Genomic DNA, 25,065 nt, shown 5'->3' on the forward strand with positions numbered 1-25,065 from the left:
CCTAGATTGATGAGTTTCGGCCGTTTGCAACGGCTTTTATAGGTATTAGCTCGCTTTGCGTGAAACTCGCCGCAATAGAACGTAAGTCCCGTTTTCTCATCGTTATTTGTTTTTTTTCTCTATCCAGTTTGATTTATCCAGCAATGATATCGCATCGAAAATGTATATTTAACTGTTTTTATTATTTACGAATATCGATAATGAATAAATAAATTAACACGCTAACTTAATCAAAATTACAAATTAGCAGATTTATTTTCGGTTATTTAATTATAAGATTTCAGAATTTCTTGTTACTATTATCGAAAGCGAGATCTTTCCAATACTTAAAATTTAAAAAAGCATTAAATTTTAACATTGTAAAATCATAGAAACTGATCGCTAAATTTCGCAGTGAATAATTGCAATATTTCGATCGCGAACAGGTGTATCAATCTTTCTCCTTTAAAAAGTTTTAATAAAAGATATATGTGTATACGCATTGAATTTTTTATATTGTAAAGAATAATAATCGTACATACAAACAATACGCTGTCTAGATATCGGAAACAATGATGGCTTAACAAAAAGCAAGATATACGCGAAACACAACTAAATACATATTGATATACATTCAAGGCAATTGTTATTTTCCGAAGATATTCCCCGCCGATTTTTCCGCTGACCTATTTTCACGACGGTTTTGCATGACGGTAAATCCGGGATGGTCTCTCATAAAAAGTACTTGTCGCCCGCTCCCACGCTTATACATAGGCAAATATGTGTGCACGCATATTGTCCGCGTGTACGGCGAGAGAACGAGACATTTAACGAATTTACCTTTCAGGAAGTAACGAAGCAGTGTGTCCGCTACTCCGCAATTAATTCAACCGTGCGGCCATTAAAAATACGCCACGCGAAATTTGCACAGTAAAGAGACAAAAATGTGTCGGGAAACGGCAACTCTTTCCGTCGCGCCAACATCGAGGCGTGAAGTTAATTACCCCCTTTCGTCGGCGCTCTAAGATTTTCTCACTTTCGTAATACGCCACAAAGTTGCCACGAATATTCATCATTCGTTCTGAGAATGTGGAAAATCGTTCGAGACGCACTAACAGATTTCGGGATTCAGTTTTATGAGCGTAAGCTCATCCCGCGGAGCGCTCGTTCCCGCTATTGTGAGCGACACAATCTGTATTTATAGAGCTCGAAAGCTACGCTCTAAGCGCAGGCTCTCTTTTTTTTGTTCCGCAATCAGAATAAGTACATGTAATGAATTTGGGTAACAAGGTCGCCGTTCATAATTATTTCACATATATGGAGAAATGCGCCCATTAAAAATAGACTCTCAATTTCCAGGGCATGGCAGCGACGAGAATACACCGTACCGTAACAACGGCGCACATTATTCCCGATTATGCAGCATTAGCGCATTATGATAACGTGAAATTATTTTTCTGTCGTAATCTCTTGCGTAAATGAATTCATTTAGGTTACACAATATATATATGTTACACCGTTACATGCGCAAAACATTTCTTTCGCAATCATTATCTCCGCATTTCAGAATACAGAATATTTTTAATGCGTGTCTCGTTATCGCGTTTTGAAGCACAATTCATCTTGAAAAATTTCTACAGCTCTACAAACTCTATGAAATAATGAATTATATTAATTTATCTTTAAACTCGTTTTTATATACGAAAGACACAGAAGAGGGAAGAGGTCCACGCACATATCAGTGTTAACGGAAATAATATCGGCAAAGTTACGATACAGAGTTGCCGGAGCGACGCAGTTTCGTATCTCAGGTATAGTAAACGGGGCCGGTGTAAGATTGCTCGTCCATTGCATCATAAATAATTTATTGAATCGGGGGTTGCTAAGAATCGCGACTCAACGAGGAGGACAAAAGTTTCGAAGCGACCCCGAAGCTCTCCACGTTAAAGTTTCGGCCGTGCGGTACGAACTCATGCCCCGAAGGTGTAGACAGCGGGGTCTCCATACAACCCGGTACAAAATTTTTACGCCTCCGCGCGCTGACGAAGTTATAGAAAGGTGTGCCATCGGTGGGACGTCCCGTTTTGTGTCTGCCGAGTTTGCGGAAGTCTGATCAATTCATAATTAAAGCGGCGGAGGTAATAGAGAACTTCGCGATATCACGCCGACGAAAAGTGCCCACTGTGCAAGCAGTTATGTTCGCCCGCCTCTCGAGATGAAGAATTCAACGGTGAGTTCTTCGACGTGAAATCTCATGTGATTTCTATTGTAAATTATACTGCAAGACCCATTCCGCGGAGAGGAGAATTGCAGTTTTAAACCTATGAATTTATAGTACACGATATGTACACGGAATTTCGAGTTACTCGCCGTCGTTATAAACGACGAATCTATTAAAAAATAGTTTTAAAAATGTGTTATAAAGAGCAGATATCAGTTAGCTTTAATATTATAAATTAAAAAACTATATCTGTACCTTAAAAGTAAAGGATCGTATCTCTAGTTTCTGTCAAAATAGAGCTAATTCACTTTTCAATATAACAGGAGCTTAAAGTGTATAATATAAAGTGTATAAAACGTCTTATGTTTATTATTATTAGTTCCTAAGATACAATGTTTAGAAAAAGTCGTATTAAAAATTTTTATAGTACTTAATTTTTAAACCACGTACAGCGTGTTATTGGCAGTTGCACTATTGTACATGTAAGATACTTTTATTCAAAACTTAATAAATCAAGTTGCTATTTTTATTTTATATTTAAAAAAATGTATTATTTTTTTCTCGAAATGTTTAAAAATGGACATACGATTCCTTACTTCTAAGGTACAGATACATATATATGCAGCACTATAATTGTTGAAAATTGCTCCATTTCGAAAATGATAAGTTCTCTCTTCTTTTAACAATATAGTTAAAAAGTGTGTTATAAAAAGCAAGTACCAATTAGCTTTAATATTACACGGAAAGAATATTACACGGTTTTGCTGAAGTACCTATCTAAAAATTTAATTGGATATAAATCTGAAAATAATTTTGTTGCGTCGAAATAATTATTTAGAACACTCAAACTTATTGCTAAAATGTCAATATTTTTGACAGCATTATCATCATACTTCAGCAACCTACTATAATTATTTTGATGGTACAACAAAATTATTTTCAGATCTGTATCTAGCTAAATTTTTAGATACTTCAGCAAAACCGTCCTTTCCGTGTAGAAATAAAATACTATATATATATGTAGTACTAAAAATGTAAAAAATTATTCAAAAATAATATATTTCTTTCTCGCTTCACCTTTTTTCACGGATCTATTACTTAATAAATGAGTAACAATAACTTAAACACCTCTCGCTAAAAGCCTTCAAAAGTGTTCAATTGCATTAATATTGTAGCAAGGAGTGATTGATATTTATAAAACAATTGCATTTTGTAATATTCATGATATTCCAAAATTATCCGAGAAATAGGAATACTAATATAGCTGGAAATGAATATTTCTTCGGAGCACACCTCTCGGATAAGTTAAGAATATAACTTCGTGGAGATACTATCTGCGTGAATATCAGCGAGAAAATGCTTGCCGGCAACGTTTCAAAATCTAAACGAGATTTTCGGTGAAACTCGTTCCTCCGTGTAACTCCGATGGCAAAATTGCTAAGTGCCGCTGCGTTACCAGCGTCCGGAATGCATGTGCAGAAAGAGTTTCACAACAAATTTATCAAAGTCACGCCGGGCCACGACTTCGTTTGCATCTTACGCTGAAGAATTCGTTAGTGAAATTCTCAAATCCAAATGAAAAGCTCGTAGAACTTTGCGAGCCACGATACCACGCGACCGCGGAAGTTTTCAAAGTCCGGACAACTCAGTATGGATTTGCAGAAAGAATTTGAGTACAACAAGAAGTTTTCCGTTTGCAAGAATTTTATCAAGAGCTTGTTAAGCGTTAAGAAATTTTTACTGTCGCGAGTCGCATTATAATTACCTTGCGAGGACGTTTCACGCGGTATCGAGATTTACAAGATGTAAAAACACGGTTTTAGGAGTGTAACATATCAAGCGTTGAAGCGATGTACTTTGCCAAAAAGTGCGATAATAAAATTTAGATATATACAATCGTGATTAATTGACTCTTGATAGAAACAATCAAATTATCACGATAGAGCGATGAATATGATGCTGCAACATATATAGCGACAGACCCAATAATCCTTGTAAACTCGTATAAAGAGAGAGGTAACTTATTAATGTAATATATGTATATCGTATAAAATCAATAAGGAAAAATAATTACCAACTATCTCAAAAAAATATTACGGTTTTAAAAATATTACGTTCGTATCTATTTAAGTATTAGATACATTATTTACGCTAATTTAGTGTTACACATTTTTTCCCGGCAGACCCCGCGTAAAAGGATAATGTCCCATGCACAAGCATGTCCGAATTAAGGGGAGTGAAAAATGACATTATGGACCTATGGACGCCGACAAAGCAGCCGCATAACGGCCGTTTATTAAATCCGCGTCTTAGCGGCGACACAGAGAGCGGTTGAACCGGTGGATGCGGCAGGGGTGGACGTTGCATTATGTATACGACGCTCGGGCTGAGGAAATCACAAGAGAGAGGGGAGAGGCGGTGGGGGCGGCAGAGGGAGACGAAGGACGAGACGAGGAGCCAAATGAATACGATATTGTTACTATCCGAGCGAACGCCGTAAGTTTTGCCCCGTTCCACCTGTCACTCTTCGCGCGCTAAGCCCGCGCTTCAACACCGCTACAAATAGCAGTTTGACTCGACCGCGGAATAAATTAGCCAGGAAATTCGAGCTTTTTCGAGTAGAGAGGGAGGAGGGGGAAGGGAAAGGGGATGGATCTCTGCGAAGGAAAAAAGGGGCCTCAAGAGGGTAAAAGCGAGGTAAGACGCGGGCACGAAACGCGCTCGAATATCAAGAAACAGGGGTACTTTGCCCCTTAGGTAGTCCTTAATAATAAATTCATATCTCGACCCCTCGTCTGTTTCCCCTATTCTTTACTGCTGCCGTAGCTCCGCAACCGAGGCATCCTCTTCGCTTCGCGGGACGACTTACCCCCGCGGAGTGAGGTAAGGTCCTGCCCCCCCTCTTCTCCCGCATCGCTTGTTTCCTTCAGTCAATTTACAAATCTCTTTTTTTATGTCGCTTAATAAAACTTGTCTGACATATCTCTAACTGCCGCCACTTAATTTCGAGCCCGCCCGACCATCTTCAAGGAACGCGACGGATTCCGTTACTTTTGCCGGTTGTTACTGACTGTACCGAAGTAGGTTTGTTTGCTTCTCTCCCCTGGGCCGCCGTGTACCTCCGCCAAGCCTTCGCGGGACCTTTTCAAAGTTATTTCTCCGCTTCCTCTTTGGAGAAGCTCCGAGAGAAATTCGAATTCCTTTCTAGTTTGACTTTTTCCTCGTATTCTCATCCTCTCGCTCGTGGACAGAACAATGGGGATGGTCACAGTCGATTCTAAATCGACGATTTTAAATGGACGAAAAAAGGGCGCACACACCCTCTTTTTATTTGCTGTTTACTTTTCCGCGCAAGGCGAGAACGTTAATCCCCATCAAGGAGTTCAAGTTCTAAAATCTCAAGATATGTCAATTTATTGAATATTTTATTATATATCTTTCGTCTCAATTCCAACGTTGTGATGTACATCGATATAAAGGCAAAAATGCATCGTGAGAATCGTTTGTGCACATCGTACAGACAATAGTCCCGGCCTTAAGCGTTCGCAATTATCAATAATTACGCGTCTTAGAATAGAATATATAACGACGCGCTCGTAGCTCGTATATAACTCCGCATCGCATTTGATTGCGGAGCATGACTCTTAGCGCGCGGTTAATCCCGCATCCCTTTCGGGGATACCAATAATTCAGCATTAGCGCCACACCAATAGTCCAACGAATCATCCGGTCGGAATATGGGATTCCGTCGAAAATGCTTTTCGCAATAATTTACCATCGCGATGTATCGCGGTTAATTTTGTTTTGCGCAAAAGAAAAAAAAATCATTTTTTTGCTTCCTCATAGAGATAACTTTATTTTCGTAAAAAAATTTTTTTTAGTTGCTTTTGCCAATGTGTTCAGAATGTTCTAAAACGTCAAAAAATCGCTATTTTAAAAAATGTCGGTATGTGTGTATGTATGTGTGTATGTGTGTATATCTGTGCCAAATTTACCGAAATTTCTATAACTCCAGAACTGATCAACCAAATCTTAACGAATTGTATATGAAATAGGAGTAGAAAAGACTGAAGAATATAATAGAATTAATAAAAATTGCTAATAATCAAGGGGTTCTTTTTTAATAAAATTTTGAATTTTTGCAGAAATGTTTGTTTACGCTTTAATTTCCGCAAATTTGGAGATATCGATCTATTTCTAATTTTATTATATTTTTCAGTCTTTTCTACCCCTATTTCATATATAATTCTTTAAGATTTGGTTGATTAGACTCAGCTTTATACGTGAACAAAGGTCTCTAATTTTTAGAAAAATGTTTGTAATAGCTTTAACTTCTGTAAATTTTAAAAGATATCGGTTTATTTTTAATTTTGTTATATTCTTCAGTCTTCTCTATTTCTATTTTATATAGTTCTTTAATGCCGGTATTCACAGTCGGGTCTTATATTCAAGTTAAAAACGAAATGCAAGTACTAGTTGTTCTAACTTCCGCAAATATTGAGATATCGGGCTTTTTTTTTATTTTTTTATTTTTATTTTAATCAATAGAGTATCATTCAAGGAAGGTCGGTATTGAATTTGGCGATGATCGGTAAAGGGGTTTTTTGCAAGTAGAAACCTTTGCTCACAAAGCTTCCTCTATGAAGAAGCCAAAACAAATAGAGGAAGCTTTGTGAGCAAAGGTTTCTACCTGCACACTTAAAAACTATGAGGAAGCAATGTGCAGGTTTCTACTTGCACACTTTTACTTGTTTCTTCTTCTAAAAAAGACGTCGCTTATCTGCAAAGCTAAAAAGAGGTGCTTTCGGAAAATTTTAATTTTGTCTGCGCCACAATGTGGATAGTATGCGCGGCACGCGCGAATTTGCAACTATCCAGTTTCGCACAGCTATGCTTGTAACATCAATTGCGATTTTAATACAAAGAGACCGTTTTAGTTAAAAGAGTGATATTTTTAGATGTGTAATTAATTGAAAAATATCTAGAAAATGCATGATGCGCGTTTTGTTTCTGAAAATATCTCGATTTCCTGCGTAACTTTTCTTACGTAAATAATCTAGATATTTAAGAAATATCTAATTTGTTAAACATTTACGCACGGAGGTCCGTAGCGAGATTGACGGCAAGAAAGAAAAATTCTATATATATATATATATATATATATATATATACATACATACATATATATGTAGGTCTGGAAGTATGTTCCGGGACTTTTATTTTTGATATCGGTATATTCCGGGACATTCGGCAGTTTCCAGGACTGTCCTGGAAAAAATTGATGTCCTACGACAATTTTCGGGACAGTTTTTTTGAATCTGATTACATATATATGCGTTATATTCCAGGACTGTACATTTCAAAAAACGTAAACAGTCCCGGAACATACCTCTGGACCTACACATATATATATATATATATATATATCAAACAATCGTTTTCGCCTTTTGTTTTTATCGAACTGGGAAGGTTTACATTTCACCACTCTTTCTCTTATCGGTAGTCTTTTATGCTAAATGTTTGCTTCATTTGAATATTGCTAATGCGAAAAACCGATCCATACTAATGGAGTGATCTCCCCGCATTCGTTTTCGTAAGCGCCGTCGATTCTATTTGCTCTCTACATATCCCGATTCATACTCTTTTTCATGAGGTACGTACGTTCGTACTTCGTCCCTATATTTCATCCATATCTCCAGTTTTATCGTGGCTGTAAGCCGCAGATGAAATCCTTGATTGTATGCATTTTATATTCCTTCACACGGCGAAGGTAACGTAAAACGCAGGCGAAGACTAACGAATCGAAAAGAAAAAAAAGAAAAAAAAACGCGTGTCACATTAAAAATGTGGGAGCATTGAGACCCAGTCAGGGGTAAAGTCTAAACAGTAGTATACATATATACTTTCCTCTATATATATACGTATATATATACATATACACGTATGTGGAGCTGCTTTCGGTATTTATACAAACCGCGTTAAACTGCAGCCAACTAATGTTGCGATTTAATTCAAGGAAAGTGCCACTGCGAATCGCGATCTGTTGGCAAATATTAGGCAGAGGTAATTAACATGGGTATATTTGTCTAGAAGGAAGATCGCGTGACGCGCACGCGTTGCCCGAAGAAACCACGGTATCCGTCAACGGGTGTGCCGTAGAAATTACGTAGTTCGTTGAGAACCGACCGTCTTCGTCGACTTCGTAAACAACCGGGAAATGACAGAACGACATAAACGCGCCAAACAGCTCGCGACGAACCGTCATTACCTTAGTAAACGATACTGAGGGGAGATGGCTCGGGGCGCATGCAGGCAAACCGAGAGAGATACTTACTGTACAGACGAATCGTCCCGTCGGTTTCTCCACGTGGGTTCTTGGCGATGCACTTGTAGCTACCGTAGTCTTCTTTCTAAAAGTAAACCGGTGAAAGCAAATTACTCTCTAAAATGCATGGAAATTTTAATGAAGTAATCACAATAAAATAATCTTTATTAATTGTCAAATTTAATATTTAAAACCGAAACGTTTTAATTCCCCCGTATATTCATAACTTTGCTCATTACACACAAAAAAATTTTATTCTTTTATAATTAATAGAATCACGCGAATGTGTGTGTGTGTGTGTGTGTGTGTGTGTGTGTGTGTGTGTGTGTGTGTGTGTGTGTGTGTGTACAAAGTATTTTCTTTTAATGTTAATCGATAGTCGATAGTTATTGTTATTGTATCTTCTGAAATGTTAATACCGTTATTACTAAATAGTCGTAAATTATTCTGATATTTATGTAGTCGTATAGCGCCATGTATATTATGCATTTTTATTTTCTACGGATATTCTAGACGAGTGCTTTATTACGTTCATCGTCTGTCGCGCTCATCGTCCATTTGCAACGATCGTGATTTACGATATGGCGCTATATATTACCCAATCGTGAATTTTAACGCGGTATACACGATTAAGTCACGCGCTTTTTTAACAGCGATTATTACGTCGCGATTTTCGTGTTCCGATTATCGTGCAATTTTAATTCATTAAATATGCAAAAAAATTTACGCTCAATTTTCGTGTAATGTATTGAAAGAACTAAAAATATTTTTATACTGTTTATATAATTAACGATAAATTCTTATATACACATATATATAATAAAGAAGAAATCCTTTTTTGCTTCTTTTCTCAAAAACCATTTTTATACAATTGCAAATATACGCGAAGAATTATTTGGGAATTCTTAAATGCGGGTTATTTTCGAAAAACAAATAGAATTGTTGATTATCGGCAAGATGCACGAGGGATGATCCCTTCACTCACCTGTATATCGCATATCGTAAGCGTCATGTGCGTCTTGTAGGGTGGCCTGTCCGGCGACGACACAGTTTTGTATTTACTGCTCTCGTGAATCATTAGGCCGTCCTCCCTCGCCCAGTAATTCAAAGAAGTCGGATGAGCCTCGGTATAACATTCCAGCGTAACGGAGTAACCCAGGGGCGCGCCGACCAATTGGTGCGGTATCCAGAGCATAGGGGGGACTGCAACAGCAGAAGTGATTGATTGGCTCATAAATGTTCCAATTACTAACAATACACGATGGGCCTACGATCGATATCCCTTCCACGCGTCTATAAATCTCGCTCGCCCGGCTCGATTACGAGCGCGCTGCGAGTCGGTGCGAAGTGCGAAGGGATAACTCTAGACGATCGCGAATTTCTTTTTCGATGTACTAATTAAATAAATTATATTTCTTAGAATAAAGACACCAAGTTTAAGACTCTTTGCACTCTCAACTTCGGATCGGAGTTGCTTAAAAGCGAATGTCTCATTAAAAAGAATTGAATTAATGGATTTTAATGACGTTATTATACTTAAATATTTGTATTGGTGATTGCACTATAGGAAAGGCCAATAAAGATAACGGAACGTTGTGGCACGTGGCCTTAACTATCAGTCCGCTAACAATCTGTTCAATCATACGTACGAGAAAAAGGCGCCAGAATGCGGATGTGGATGTTGAAAATATTTATATTAAGATATTTCATCTTCTTTGCGATCGTTATTATCTCTTTAACCATTATAGAAACGAAATAAATGAAGAATTATTACAGAAACAATTATATACATAATATATATCGATAAAAATGTTTACGCATCAATATTGTCTTCCGGTTCTTTTATTTTATCTCTTTTTTTCCTATAAAAATTTTATTTTCTCGGTGCGGTCAAGAACCTATTCAGTCTCTCTATTATTATATTAATAAATATAAAATAATTACTAAAAATAAATTATACTAAATGATGAGTTGATGGTATATACATATAAAAAATATTGAAATATAGAAATTATTTTTCATATAATTTAAGTTAACACGTCGAGATTAAAATAATGTTTTCAATGTCCCACAAATATAATTAAGAAAATAAAAAGTTTTTACGTACATAAAAAATGGGCGCAAAACTTCGCATTTTTATGGGTTGAAAGAGGAGAGAAAAAGAGAGAGAGAGAGAGAGAGGCACTTTTTAAAGTTTTATACAAACATAACATGAAAAGCTGGGCTTAATTTTTGCTATATATCGTGAATCCTAAATGCGTATCACGCGGCCCTTTAATAAAAAAGTAATCCCATTTCGATGAACAACCCCCTGCCCCTTGTTGTCAGGGCTGGTGATAACATTTCCTCGAGGTAAGAGCGCTTCAATTTAACTTAACCTTCTAAGAATATACCTAACCCCTAACCCATATTCTCTCACACAGACTGCCACAATATTCGCGAGAAAAATATCACGCAAAACAAGCCGAATACAAATGACAGCTGATTACATAAGCGATAAAAATATATAAACAAAGGCAAACGACTACGTTTCTCCGAACAAACTATTTTTGTTCAAACGTATAATATTATTCCCGCGGAAGAGATCAATAAGTAGAAGATGTCGATTTGAAATCGTGCATGAAAACTCTGATTTGACGCGTATATAACGCTCAAAATCAGCGTAAATAATTTCAGCATTTAAATAATATCGATTATTCGTTGAATGGCCAGGGATGGAGAAACTAACTTCACAAATTCCACAGAGAATTAAATGCGCTCTCCTCTCTTCTCTCATGCTAAAAATAGAAGTTCTATTTTATAAAACAAAAGACTTTTGCATATAACGGATAGATAAATTTTGCATACTTACTAATTGTAAGCTGTACTTACGAAATTATATAACTTAACTATCAATGAGTTAAAATCTCTATTTTTACTTTTCCTCGAATACATCATATCTCTTGATTTACGAGATACTTCTTTTCGGTACATTCGCAAATCTCTCGAACAACTTTCGGAATAAGATTTGTCTTACAATCTTTTTCTTCAATTTCAATAATTTTCTATAATTTGCTGCACAATTATTGCGCGATCCACAATCCGCAAATTAACAATTAATTTTAATTATTCAATAAAAGCCATTAAAAAACTGCTTGAAAAATGTATTTTACGAAGGAGAGAAAGTACTGTTTTTTTTAACAGTTTCCCTAGAAAAAGAGAAAAACAGGGTTTGTCGGATCCTGGATACCGGAACGATCGAGTTTGCTCCCGTTTCATCTGGGATCTCCTTTAAGCAAGAGCCTCGGTAAACGGCGACTCGATTAAATGCGATTGTCCTTCGAGTCCTCTAGAAAATGACCACACGAGAGTCCAACCAATCCGTTTTCCGGCGATTGTTTTTCAATTCTTTCGCTTATTCGCGACGACTCTTTCGAATTTTCGTCGCTCTAAGCGTTTATTAATTTCATGCTTATAGAACAGAATATTACTCTCTTTCATTATTTATCAGGCGAGACATTATGCAAATAGTGATTAACTCAAAATATATATCTATTCGAATATGTGACGAGAATCTCAAATCGTTTCGAATGTTATTCGGAATTAAACAATTTTTGGAAGTCTTAAAAGTCTTGGAATATTTCGGGAGTCTTGAATATGCCAAAAATCTTAAAACTCTCTCTTTGAAAAATATTCTCTTTTATAACAGTAGTATAATTTATTATTTCAATTCCTATCCATGATGATTATACTTTATAAAACGTTAGAAGTCTATTTTTTTATAAAAAATTATTAACGTTGTAAGCAAACATATTGGGGAAAAATTCCATAATTTCTCACATTTTTTGTAATGCAGGAATCAAAATCAACTGCAAAAAAAAAAACATTCTATCAGTGTTTTACACAAAAAGTTGAATTTGTTCTTAAAATACGTAATGCATTGATATGTTACGTAAAATCGAGAAATTTTGTGCAACTATAATTCTTAGTGACGAAAAAAAAGTAACGTGCAAGTAAAATAAATATCGTTAAATGTATAACATCGGACGCTTCTACTAAACACGCCCGCGCGGATTCCCCGTTCGTTCACTGCGTAAAGCGACCCCGCCAGCATCGGTCGTCTCGCCGGGGTGGGTGTTCTTTTTGTCACGTAATACAGGACCGTGAATTACTACGGATTTCAAGGGAGGGATCGCTCTTGTGCCTCTCGTGTCGTCTCCCCGCACCCTTTTTCCCTTCTTTCCCCCCTGCCCCGCGACGAGCGCGAACCAACGAGGGAGGCCTGTCTTCGGATAACGCAAAGGATATCCGACACCTTCTTAAAATGCAAAACATTCCGTCTGAGGGTGAGAAGGGACGGAACCAACCTAGGTTGTCTGCAATGCTTCGGATCCTTATTGCGCAGACAAGCTCGGGCTTTCCTGGTAGACGAAGGCCTCTGACCGGAGCCGTTGGACGTACTACGTTCATTTCTTTTTTTTCTCTCAAAGTGTCTTTTGCGCGCAATGTCAAATTCGATCGATGGAAGCGGAGTGCTTTCAACGTAAGACACTTCTTCGCGTGCATTGACGGGCTTTACATATAACTAATTGCAAGAGATATAAACTTTTTTGAAACGTTTTTGCGTCTCCTTTTACATTCGTATTCTTTGATTAGTTTAGAAATACTTCTTTCTTACTTTATTTTTAGTAAGAATGCGACGACGATCCCATTTCTTTATAGGTATAAGCTACTAAAATATTCCTATTCTTTAATCTAGTCCGAAGAAACGTTCCACTTTATCGGAATTTTAATTAACGGCGTAGATACAGAAGTAAACGCGTAATTACATTTGTAAAATTATTGCGTTATTGTTAAAACAGAAAAGAGATATTGCTCGATGCCAAGGAATTAAAGAATCATATATAATCATCTCACAGAATTTTATTTCATCAACCCTCGGCATATTATAACAATACGTGTCTCAAGCGGGAAATTTTTACAGGTAATAGATGTTTTATCAAGCAAAGTGATCCGCGGTGAACGGTGAAGGGTTTAAACATTAGCACGGGCCACTGCGAAATGTAAACGACGTCGAGTTAGATTGCGGAGAACAATGTGTGGAACGACGCAAGGTAGATGAAAGCTAATTCAGGTGGAAGTTAAACAGAGTTAAAGGTACGTAGGTACGTTTTAGGTATATATATAGGGTAGGCAGAGGCTAGGTCGAGACGGGTTATGTTACGAGAGTTCGGCCTTACATTCATCACGCAAGAGGCCTTGAAGCCTGAGGTCGGTATGCCCTTTAATAAAGAATGGCTGGACGCGCGCTGCTGGCTTGCTCAGGCAATGTGCAGCTCATAAAATTTTGCTTCAATGTTTCCAGTCGAACCGCTACGCGCTCTGCTTTCCCGTCAAATTATCCGCGCGAGGGAAGAAAAGGAAAACAAAAATAGACGCGTACGCTTATCAATTATGAAAATTTTTCTCTAACTTTATGAAAATTTATATTAAAGGAAAATAATTGCGAATTTCAAGACTATACCTTTATATACCTCCCGTTATTTCCAACATGCTTCACGACCGTAACCTCGTAACAGGAAGATCATGTACGCTCAGAGAAAGAAAAAGACGTTACTAATTTTCCAGTTTTCAGTAGTTATTTTTATCAAAAACAAAAATAAAAATTTATTCTATTCCTCTTTTTGTGTATAAAATCATTATATTTTCTCTGAGATATTATCGGATATGAAACGTCCTGTATATGTAAAATATGTGTAATATGTGACAGATTTGAAATCAATGCTCTCGGGGGCTAAAAGGCAATTATCCGTTTGTAAAATATCGCCGAATAATATCACTTTAAATTTAAAACGATGAAAAATAATTAAAATAATAAAACGATTAAAAGCTGTTAATTATCGGATACCACTTTTCATTTAACTTCTCGTTTACTTCCTCCTTTTTTCACGCCAGCGATTTAACATTTTTTAAGTCCGTATACTAAAGTTGGTAACACAATTCTAGCCCAAGGTAGAACTAAAAATAACTGTATGCGGAATGCTACTGAGACACGTTCAAGACATTCGTGAAATTGTGCCGGATCACAGGATTATTTGCTCGATCAGATTATTTGGCTGAACGCATTGCGCATAACGTCTAACGAGAGAGAACCTGTGAGCCACGATAAGCAAGCAGCTGTTTCGCAAGCGCGATAAGAACATTATCGTTGACCTTGCCCTTCCTTAATGCTTCCGCATCGTCAATCTTGAGGCTCTCCTGACGTCGTTCTATATCGTGTGAAACAACAGCTGTAACCGCTTGTAATCGTTTCCTGCATAATCATTCGTCTTAATTTGCAAACACTTTTTGCTATCATACATTAGATACTTTTATGATTTAAATTTTAGATTCTAAAAAAAGGGTAACCACGCAGTTATAATCTACATTCTAATTTCATTACTCTCCAAATCTGAATTAGTGAAAAGTTACTGGAGTGGCATACTTTAGACTGACGCATCAGTGACTATTTACTGATATACTGGAGTGGCATACTTTAGATTGACGCATCAGTGACTATTATCAGTGAATAATCACTGATGCGTCAGTCTAAAGTATGCCACTCCAGTGACTTCACTAATTCAGATTTAGAGAGTATACAACTTACGCGACATAACTTACTGTATATATGAATTCCTGTATCCATGGCATTTATCATTGTGCAATATAAAATATTCTTAATTTAAAAAACAAGACACAATCCTTAATTTTGTTTAAGAAAGATGTTAATAATCCCAACGAATTCATTCCCGACTATTTTTGATGCCTAATGAAAAATTTTGTTTTAAAAGCCTCTGTTTTCTGCTTAATGAGATGTTAATTGGATTAATAACCAATGTTCCTCATCACAAATAGCTTGTCTTCTTCACGTTTCAAGCTGTTTGGAGATAGTATAAATTTCATCGTTGCGGAGCGGCGCGGGCGCTAGCCGAGAAAAAAGGAGGGGAAAAAATTAGTGTGGAAAAAGAGAGTTGCATCCGAAAATGCGCAGGCAACTTCTACGAAACTTGATCTACCTGAGAAAAATTCTTCGACCTACTTTTTATAAATAATTTAACGCTACATTAGCCCTTTTCGGCGACCCCTAAGAGATCGTTTAGCCAGCCTAACTGGCGTCCGGCAGTCAGCGGGATTAGATTTACGGTTGCATAGGGTCAACTGCATTAATCGGCGCCAACGGGGCCTGTAAGGAAGAGAGACGGATAGACAGAGAGAGAGAGAGAGAAAGAGAGGGAGAATGCGTCGAAAGCGCTATCAGCCGAAACACATTTTCCACGTGCGACTGCCCGCCATTTTTCACGGTTCGTTTCACACAAAATCGATTTATCACGGCAAACGCGCGGCTCTGTACCGTCGGTTTTCATACTGGCGGTTTTGTAGCGTTTTCTACTTTATTAGTCCTGCCTTTAATCCGGCCGATGGCTTTCCTTCCTTCTAGATTGTGCGTATTATTCGGGTGTGATTTCAAATCGCCTCGTCCACTATCGTGATGGTATCACCTAAGAGACCGATCGTCGGAAGATTGTCGTCGACAATAGATCGTTTAATTGTTATCGCCAAGTGTGGCGATATCTAAATCCGCATATTGATATCTTAAAAAAAAGGCAGGATCTAAAATCGTATCGATTAATAACAGTTCGAATGCGTAAAGGTTATTCGTAATTCATCGCAGGATCGAATAAAGTCGGGTCCGATAATTGTTTGCATTTAGATTCGGGCATGTAAACCATGTACCCCGACACGCAATGATCTGTGATCCCCGTTTTAGAGAGCGGGAATTCAGTGAGCGCTAATACACGGACTTAAGGCTAGGACTTAACCGTCTCTCGGGACGCTTGCTGGAAGGTAGCTGGCAGTTCGATTTACGGTAATTCGACTGGTATTCGGCACCGGTGTCCCTGGTCTCTCAGATGTCAAACGGTCGCCTGAATAAGGACCGAAAACGCGGCTGCGGAAGATGGGGTAGAGGGCGAAAGGCGGTGGGAAGGTGGGGCAAGACGAGGTAGTGGAACGGTTCTCCGATTTAGCTCGGAGTGTCTTCGCCTTTAACGAGGAGAAGCCGCAGGAAGGGTTCGCATAGCTCAGAACCAGCTCGCCGGCTTACTGCTCCACTTAACATCGACGCGCGGTGTTAATTACAGGCGAAAAAGTATCGCTTTGTGCAACATATCTTTCGAAGGTACATTTTTGCGCCAACGCCGATCTATGTTGGTCTAAGTTCCGTTAATTTTATTAGTAAAGTGGGTAAAATAAATAATTCATATTTTTTATGGCACATTATGTGCAGTGTTAAAATATTTTATATTATAATTATTTAATAATTATAAATATTTTATATATTGATTTTATAATTATAAATATTTTATAATTATCTTCATTTGATATTAGAATCTGTGAAGTAAATAATTTGTTGCTTTTAAATTATGTTTTTAAAAATTATTTTACTTATAAAAGGAAATTATTATAAAGAATATTAAATCCACAGATATGCATTTATTTCTTTTTATAATATTTAATTGCAATTATTTTCACTTATGATTATGAATCAACAATTTTGTAAAAGTAATATTAACTTCTGTGTGTATCGAGTGTAAAACTTTTAGGAAAACGTTGTGTTTCAAGATCGCTAACATGATTACGTGAATTGCTGAAACATCACTATATGCATATCTGTTTTAAGCATATGCAGGGGTGCGCTGCTGCGATTTTCATCGCGGAAACCAAGGCTTTCGCAAACTTACTTAACAGTATCATGAAACTTGACTGGTACAAACTATCTCCGCAACGACAACTGGCAGCAGCATTACGCTACCAGTTACCATCGCGCACATACCTATATTCTATCCATTCGTATCAATCATTTAATAAATGATTGTAAATGATCGTATTGACAATATTTCTATATATACAGATTCGAATTTGTGTGCATATTCAACATATAAAATGTCTCATCAAATACAATGAATGCTACATAAAATAAAGAGACGAAAAGAGACTTGCGTCATATATTTTTTTACTAGAAATAAAATAAATAAATAAATATTATTCGGAAATGTTCTCTTTTTATTATTTTTTTTTTGGCTTGTATATCTTTTTTTACGTCAAGTCTCCCTTTCGGAATCCCATTCTTTAAAGGCAAGCCTCCTTTTAAAAATTATCATTTCATAAATCGATATAGTAAACTTGGTTGCATATCCGTCATTAAACAAGAAAATGCGAAACGACTTTTCTTCTCAAAATCTGTCAAAAATATTTACACTAAAACCGATCTCTGTAGCCTCTTTTCCACCCCATTTCATTTAAATTTGGTGAGCGTGTGGTCTCGAGACGACCGAGGATCAAAGGACGCTTTGCGCGCTAGCATCAGTTTTGCTTAGCAGATAAAAAGCTGCTCGCTTGCATTTCCATGACATACCTGGCGGCGAAATAATGAAAAATTATCGTAGAAAGTATCAATTAAAGAGAAAGTTTTTTGTCAATAATGTATGTATGTATAGAATAAAATTGAAAAATGGCAGTGAGAAAAAAGTTACACAAGTGAGAGATGTATAATTAGCAAATTAATATGTAAGATAGAAACCGCGCCATATTAGTAAAAAAGTTACAATATCATCTGTTTCTCAATAATTGATAGCATCTATTTGTGTATCCCTATGTACTTGCTGAATAATAAATACTTATCAGTAGCACGTCCATTAGATATGAATTTTTATGCTATTCTGACTCGCGTATAACGAGATAAGCTAGACAAATGTACGCGAGTAAAAATAAAAAAGTGTATGCTATGAATATCTCACGTAAGCAGTAATACCACGTATAAAAGTAATAAACAAGGTGATGGAACAAATGACAGAAATTGTGAAAAAAAAAAACAGCAAGTGACGAGAGGTCCAAAAGATACTATTAAAAAACATACGAAGAACAATCTTATTTATACCTATTTGACTGCATTTCGATATTTACTGTCAGCAACTGTCAGTACTGAAAATCTAATAAACGTGACGTAAAATATAGAAAAATATAGATTTTCAGTACTGACAGTGAATGTTGAAATGCAGCCATTAGCTTATAAATTTTATAGTATCTATATAAAACAGTTTTGTATAGAAAATCAATCACAGAGCATTAGTGTGTTAATACGTCTCTCGCAAATGGAAGTAGTGCGGAAAGTGCAAACCAACAATATAGATTTTGTTATGAAAAATCGCAATCAAGGAGTTATATTTGAAGCGATAAAAAGAGAACGAAAACGAAAAACCAAAACATAAATCGAGAGACAGGAATTTAGATTTAAAAAATGGAATAAAAGAGAGGAATTTTTATAGATTCTTTTGTCTCGTTGAAATATGCAGATATAAAAAATTGTAGAAATTTATGTTACGTAAATTTTCATTACTGTTTTGAAATAATACCTAATTGTGGCTGTATTATTATAGCGAAGCCAATTCAGCATTTTCCATTTAGAAAAGAATCAATTATTTAAATGACATTTCCGATAAGATTCCATACTTTATTTATTAAAAATCGCAGTTCTAATTTAATGTTTAAAAATTAAAGTAATTTAAATCGATCGTAACTGGCAATATATAACGTCTTTACCGATATGAACATTGAAAATAAACTTGATATGATATGAACTTGAAAATTCACTGGCAAAATAAATTTATCATTCTGTTTATTATACACCGTCGACTGAAGCATCGGTTCTTCATCTTATAGTTGTTATTGCGATAAATATTACCACAGTTCCAGTGGTCGAATTGGCACGACACCCGCACGGTATACGGGAGGTTCCAGGTTCTCAAACCCTGGCTGGGGTAATATTTTTTCGCAATAAAAAATTTAAACTATTGAATTTAGAAATTACATCAACTGACCAAAACCTATGGTCGAAATTAATAATGTCTCGATGATGATCTGAAAATGTGCTGTGTGAATCCGACAAATCAAGTTGGCTCACAGTTTTTCAATGTTCATATCGGTAAAGACGTTATATATTGCCAGTTACGGTCGATTTAAATTACTTTAATTGTTATTCTATTCACTGGCAAAATAAATTTATCATTCTGTTTAATGTTTAAAGTTCCGGCTAACTTGGAGAAATAGATCTTACAATATAAATAAACTTATTTCCTGCCTTTCTCTCTAAAAATATTTGTCTATTTTCATTAAACCATATATACATTACGTACAAAATAAAAAGAATCACACACAAACGTAATATTATAAATATATTATATAACCGTTATCACTTTATTTTCGGAATTTGAATAAATTTCTAAATTCCTTAGAAATAATTTGTGTATACGATAACTGTTATTGTAACAAAATAAAATCTTAAAACGATAAAATCTTCTAAAATGTTGACTGGCGTTCCTTTATACAGCAGAGAACGTAAAGCCACGTTATTTTAGTCACAGTAACCAAATAACATCAGTAATCATAAAAGAAAGCAATGATAGGATAACTTCTCTCCTTTGCGCGCGCGTGTCTCTGGATTACTATATATTTTTCAACAAGGAACGCTTCTACGTAATAAATAGCACCGTTTGCCCGCAGCTTGGAGCTACTTAAGGCACTGTTTCTCACTGTCATAGGTAATGTAACAGATTAATGTCCCATTTTTCGAGGCTCGGTATCTCTGCCCATGCCGCATACTAATGCGCGCGGCAAGGATACGCAAGGCGAAAACCACTCCGGTGGCGTCTCTGTTATTTTTAGTATGATTAACGTAAAGTCAGCTCGCCCGGCTCGCGATAAAAATCCCCGCCGCGTTCTGTCCGCATTTAAAATGGGGATCTAGCCGCGCTAGACAGGGAGGCAGGGCGCGAGAGAAAGAGAGAAAGGGGGTGCGTTCGAGCGCGGACGATAAGTGAAGTAAAATGGATGCATAAAACGTGAACACTTTATGGCTTGTTTATGGCAATCTCCGTTAGCTTTCTAGCAAATTGCGCGCTAAGTAAAACCGAGCATGCGGTGTCCCCAAGTTTTTCGCGACGCAACGAACTTGGCGCAGTCACACATCAGGTAGTCACATAGCCTTAATTCACTCTCACCGATTTACTTTCCTCGCACTTTTCTGATAGGTGGAGCCTCGATTAACTGAGAAACGTTAACCGCGTGTGTTCGGGGTAAGGAAACTGCGAGTTAACCGATAATTAAACGGCCGAGTTGAAATCACGAAGTTCTTCTTGCCCGCATATAGTGTTTATCCGCGACTGTACACGAAACGACTAAAGATCAGAATGTAAAGTAAATATACCCGAACATTGCAATTGCAAATTACAATAGTATATACGCTCATATATCGTGAGAAAAACGCGTTATTTATTAATCTTGCAACTTTTTTAAATAATGACGCAATCAGGCAACGCTTGTCGAAAGTGTCAATATAAGTACTTGGAAATGCATTGGAAGCGAGGGAGATACACAATAAACAACTTTCTTCCTTAAGAACAGATTGAGAGTTAATTGATTATATAGTTGGTAAATTACAAAAAGAAATGGAAAGAAATCGAATTAAGTAGCGAGTCAACTGGTGAAAACTCATTTAGAGCCCCTAATTATCTCGAATAAGGAAAAGAGTTTGATTTATGCCAGTCATATCGCGTGAAATGTTGCTGATGAAGCGCATGCATTTCGCTGAAGCACCGCCAATTCCACGAGAACTCGCGCTGCTGCATGGCTGTACTTGTATGTCGCGCCGGTTTACATATGCGTGCAAACTTTCATTCAGGAAATTGAGAGATAGACATCTCTCTCTGTCGACAGCGGCCATTGTATCCGCCGATGGGATTCGAGCCTTAAAACGCCCCACGAATTAAACAGTATCCCTGATCCTTCCCGACTCGCGCACTAGATAAATCCTCGTCTTCCATCCATCATGCACGGCTGCAGTTATCGTACCAATCGATCGGATTAACGCCAAACACGCGCTGTATCCATTAGACTCTTCCACCGTTTTGGGTAACAAAATTATAATTTCGATCCAGTTATCTATATATTACGCTTTAAAGTTTAAAACGAGGATTATTCGCAGTGACAATTTTTTTATTGTACGATCTCGTAATAAAATTCATAATTACAAATAATTATCCGATTATCGAGTGAATGTAAAATCAATATTACACTTAAATAATAATATATTTTTGTAAATTTTAAATCTCTCGTGAATAGCTTTGTTTTTCCTTGATTAAAGCATTCACTGCTGACAATGCGTACCGTCGTCTTCGTTTTTTTTTTGCACGAAAAAAAATTGAACACAGAGATACTTTAGCTTAAAACGCGGACGTTTTATTCGCACTTTATCAGTAAATTCCGTTACATTAAAGAGTCCTAATTTTAACTATTGCGTTCCGGCTGCATTGAAAAGTTGGATATGCAGATAATTCGTCATGGAGAAACGACGGCGTGCATGGTGGGTCGCTTAAAATGACGGAATGAGCGAATTGGTACGATTATCTGCAGAAATGGAACCATGTAATGCATTCCGGAAATTGCGATACTGCACATTCCTCCGTGTCGCATCTCGCACGCCACATTCAGTCGGTTGATTCGCGCCGATAAATTGTCAATGCTTTCGCCGTCGTATATAGCACAACCGAATCCGTGAAATTCTACACCTACACCCAGACGGAACGACCCGTTAGTTTGCGTTTTTCAACCCTCGCGACAGAATTTTATTGCGACACTCATCCGAGGTGTTTTTTCGCCATTCGATATTATTCGTTAAAAATATCTTGATTGCATTGTATATTGATCCTATAATTTCGGATTTCGGACGATATTAACAACGGCATTTTAACGTGTGTAAAAAAACGTTACAAAATAATAATCAAACAAGTGAAAGATTTTTACGATACGCATTATCAATATTTTTTCATAATTTTTTTGCAACGCTTTAAAATGCTATACACTATACAAAATAAAGTAAGATTGACAATGGCATTTTCTAACAGAAATGCATCATATGTGAATTTTAATCGTCATAATAAGTATACACTACAAATCCAAGTGTATTATTTTAGCTGAAACCCTTCATACACATTTCTTACCGTTTAAAATCACGTCACTTAACACGATTAAACGTATTAACTTTTAATTTAATACGATTAAACGTGATGTTAAATGACGTAATTTAACACATAAAAAAACATGTAAAAAGAGCTTCAGTCTAATGTGCCATTTTTAGACATTTATGCGTAAAAATAACACACTTGGATTTGCAGTGTATGTGAAAGCCATCGTTGTTAATTTACTGTCCAAATGTACAAGATGATCGCGGCAAAAGTTAAAATGTCTTACTACGACAACGGAACTCAAAACGACAAATTTGTATATACAGCTCAAGCTAAAATTGTTTCGGTATTGGCAACGGCATCAGTGACATAACTTTATAGTCTGATCATATTCCGCGTATCAGTCGCACATATGGAATAACTCATAACCATATCAAATGTAACGCTTGCGCGCTAAATATGATATACATGACATAATTTTCGTATCATGTCGAGTTGATTAGTCGGTATACGTACCGCGCGCCGTCGAAACAAGCCGAAATGCGTATCATGAAACGCGTTTATTAGCATAATATCGATGTAAAATGTGACGTGTATGCAGCACATGCTCAGCGCAACGCTCCTATCTAAGCATAAATTTAATTGTTTGCAAAGTGTACCGGCGAACAGATTAAAACCAATACCGTCAAGGGTTTTAACTGTGATTAATTGCAATTAATTGCTCAAACGATACCGCGTCGAGCCTCACCGCGCCAACAACTTTCGCTCGATCTAATGAAATAAATTTGTTCATTGCTATAATAAAATAATAATTTAATATCTTACAAATTTGATTGATCCTCCGAACAAGCTGATATTTTGAAACATCTCGCTCTTTCTCTGACAACCAATCTTTGTCAGCTGATCGTTTCGTCAATTGTTTTACTATTTTACTCACTTTAAAGTAAAACAAAGATCATACAAAGATGGATATATGTATACACTTTCTCCATAACACGAAAATTGAAGGCGACATCTGCTTCTATAAATTGCAAATTAAGCAACATCAACGTGATAATATTTCTACGTGCAAGTATCAGGAATAAATACATAAATAAATGCATCTTTTATTTGCAATAAGGGATAAAGTAAGATCGATAGACATCACCAGATCTTCGGCACTCTTGCGAGTACTCTTTTAACTTTTCTATTCTATGTACGTATTGGCGTTCAGTTTTGTAGCTCCATCGAGAGAACGTAAAGTCGAACGGCTGACTTCTCCTGCAGGAGTGTACTTTATGGCACGTGCATTAATTCACTGGCTTGAAAAAGAAAACAGGGAAAGGAAAGAAAAAAAAAGAGGAAAGGCCGACACGCCCTTCTCATGAAGACATCCTATCTTTCTCTCTCGCTCCTCTCTCTCTCTCTCTCTCTCTCTCTCTCTCTCTCTCTGCCTCTGCCCCTAGTTTTTACGTTTTTAATGTAATGTCGTAAAACAGACAGCTCTTGAAAGACAACTCGAAAAAACGAGCGTAATAGTGCTAACAATAGAAATTAATGTAATTTAATAAAGACATTTTGAAAATGAATAAAAAAGGAGAAATACACAAACATTTTTTGATAGCATAATAATTAAACTTTTAACAAAATATCGTTAAGTGGACTTTTTTCGTCCATATAATTATAGCTAAGTATAATAAATCAATCAGTGTCTATATTTTTTTTCATTTGCGCGTAAACAGTAGTAATATATTTATTTTAATATTAATTACATTAATTTTTGTCGTTAACAATATCATGCTTGCGTTTTTAAATCATCACAGAGCGACATATAAAAATGCAAGTGGATCTTATTATTAAAACATAGTTTATCCTATTTATATGTGGTTCGTTGCCTGGAGGCAGTACGATAAAGGGTTAAGCAAAGGCAAGCTGTATAACAGCAGAAGCCGAGATAAGAGATGAGATGAAAGAGATAGAGAAGCGAGCGTACGTATTATATATCGTGGCGTTTCAGTGCGCAAATGCCGCTTCAGGCAGACGACAATCGAATACGAAATCCTTTCCCTAATGCTATCCGCCGACTACCACCGACGATCGCTCGACGATCGCCCGACATTCGTCCCTTCGATTTGTCTATCGTCAATCCACGCAAAGCAGATTCATCTTCGAATGCCTACGTTCAAACGAGAATCAAATGGAGAATAGCGCGACGAAATGTCTACACACAATGTCGAAGATTATTCGCTTTTATGCGAAATGCAGGGCGCTTGATTGGATTATAAAATTGTCATAGACACTCTCTGTCAAGTCTCTGAATTTGTAAAACTAGTCTAAGGTCGTAGCATTTATATATCATCATCCATTTCCTTATATCATATTACGAATAATATTGCGCCGGATTATTTTATTATGAAATATATTTTTAAAAACACCTTATAATCAGTTCTGAATCTAGTGAACTGATGAAATATAAATAAAATATAATTATATGGATAATAAAATAGAAGAAGTGATAAACCTAA

At 36.6% G+C, this 25,065-nt stretch overlaps 1 protein-coding gene across 3 annotated transcripts in view; it reads right to left on the minus strand.

Annotated features, from left to right (window-relative positions):
- Nucleotides 1–25,065, minus strand: part of LOC143896785 (lachesin) — a 163,994-nt gene that overhangs the window by 21,829 nt on the left and 117,100 nt on the right. For all 3 annotated transcript variants that reach the window (XR_013256748.1, XM_077404809.1, XM_077404807.1), the window contains exons 6-7: nt 9,511–9,728; nt 8,535–8,610 (exon numbers count right to left, since the gene is read on the minus strand). Coding sequence is in view for 2 of the 3 variants with exons in the window: in XM_077404809.1 (XP_077260935.1) it covers nt 8,535–8,610; nt 9,511–9,728 (294 nt within the window). In the remaining variant the exon portion in view is untranslated. The remainder of the gene's footprint in view (nt 1–8,534; nt 8,611–9,510; nt 9,729–25,065) is intronic.

The sequence above is a fragment of the Temnothorax americanus genome, unplaced genomic scaffold (assembly GCF_048541705.1).
Source record: "Temnothorax americanus isolate GAGA-0224 unplaced genomic scaffold, ASM4854170v1 Scaffold2, whole genome shotgun sequence".
Lineage (NCBI taxonomy): Eukaryota > Metazoa > Arthropoda > Insecta > Hymenoptera > Formicidae > Temnothorax > Temnothorax americanus.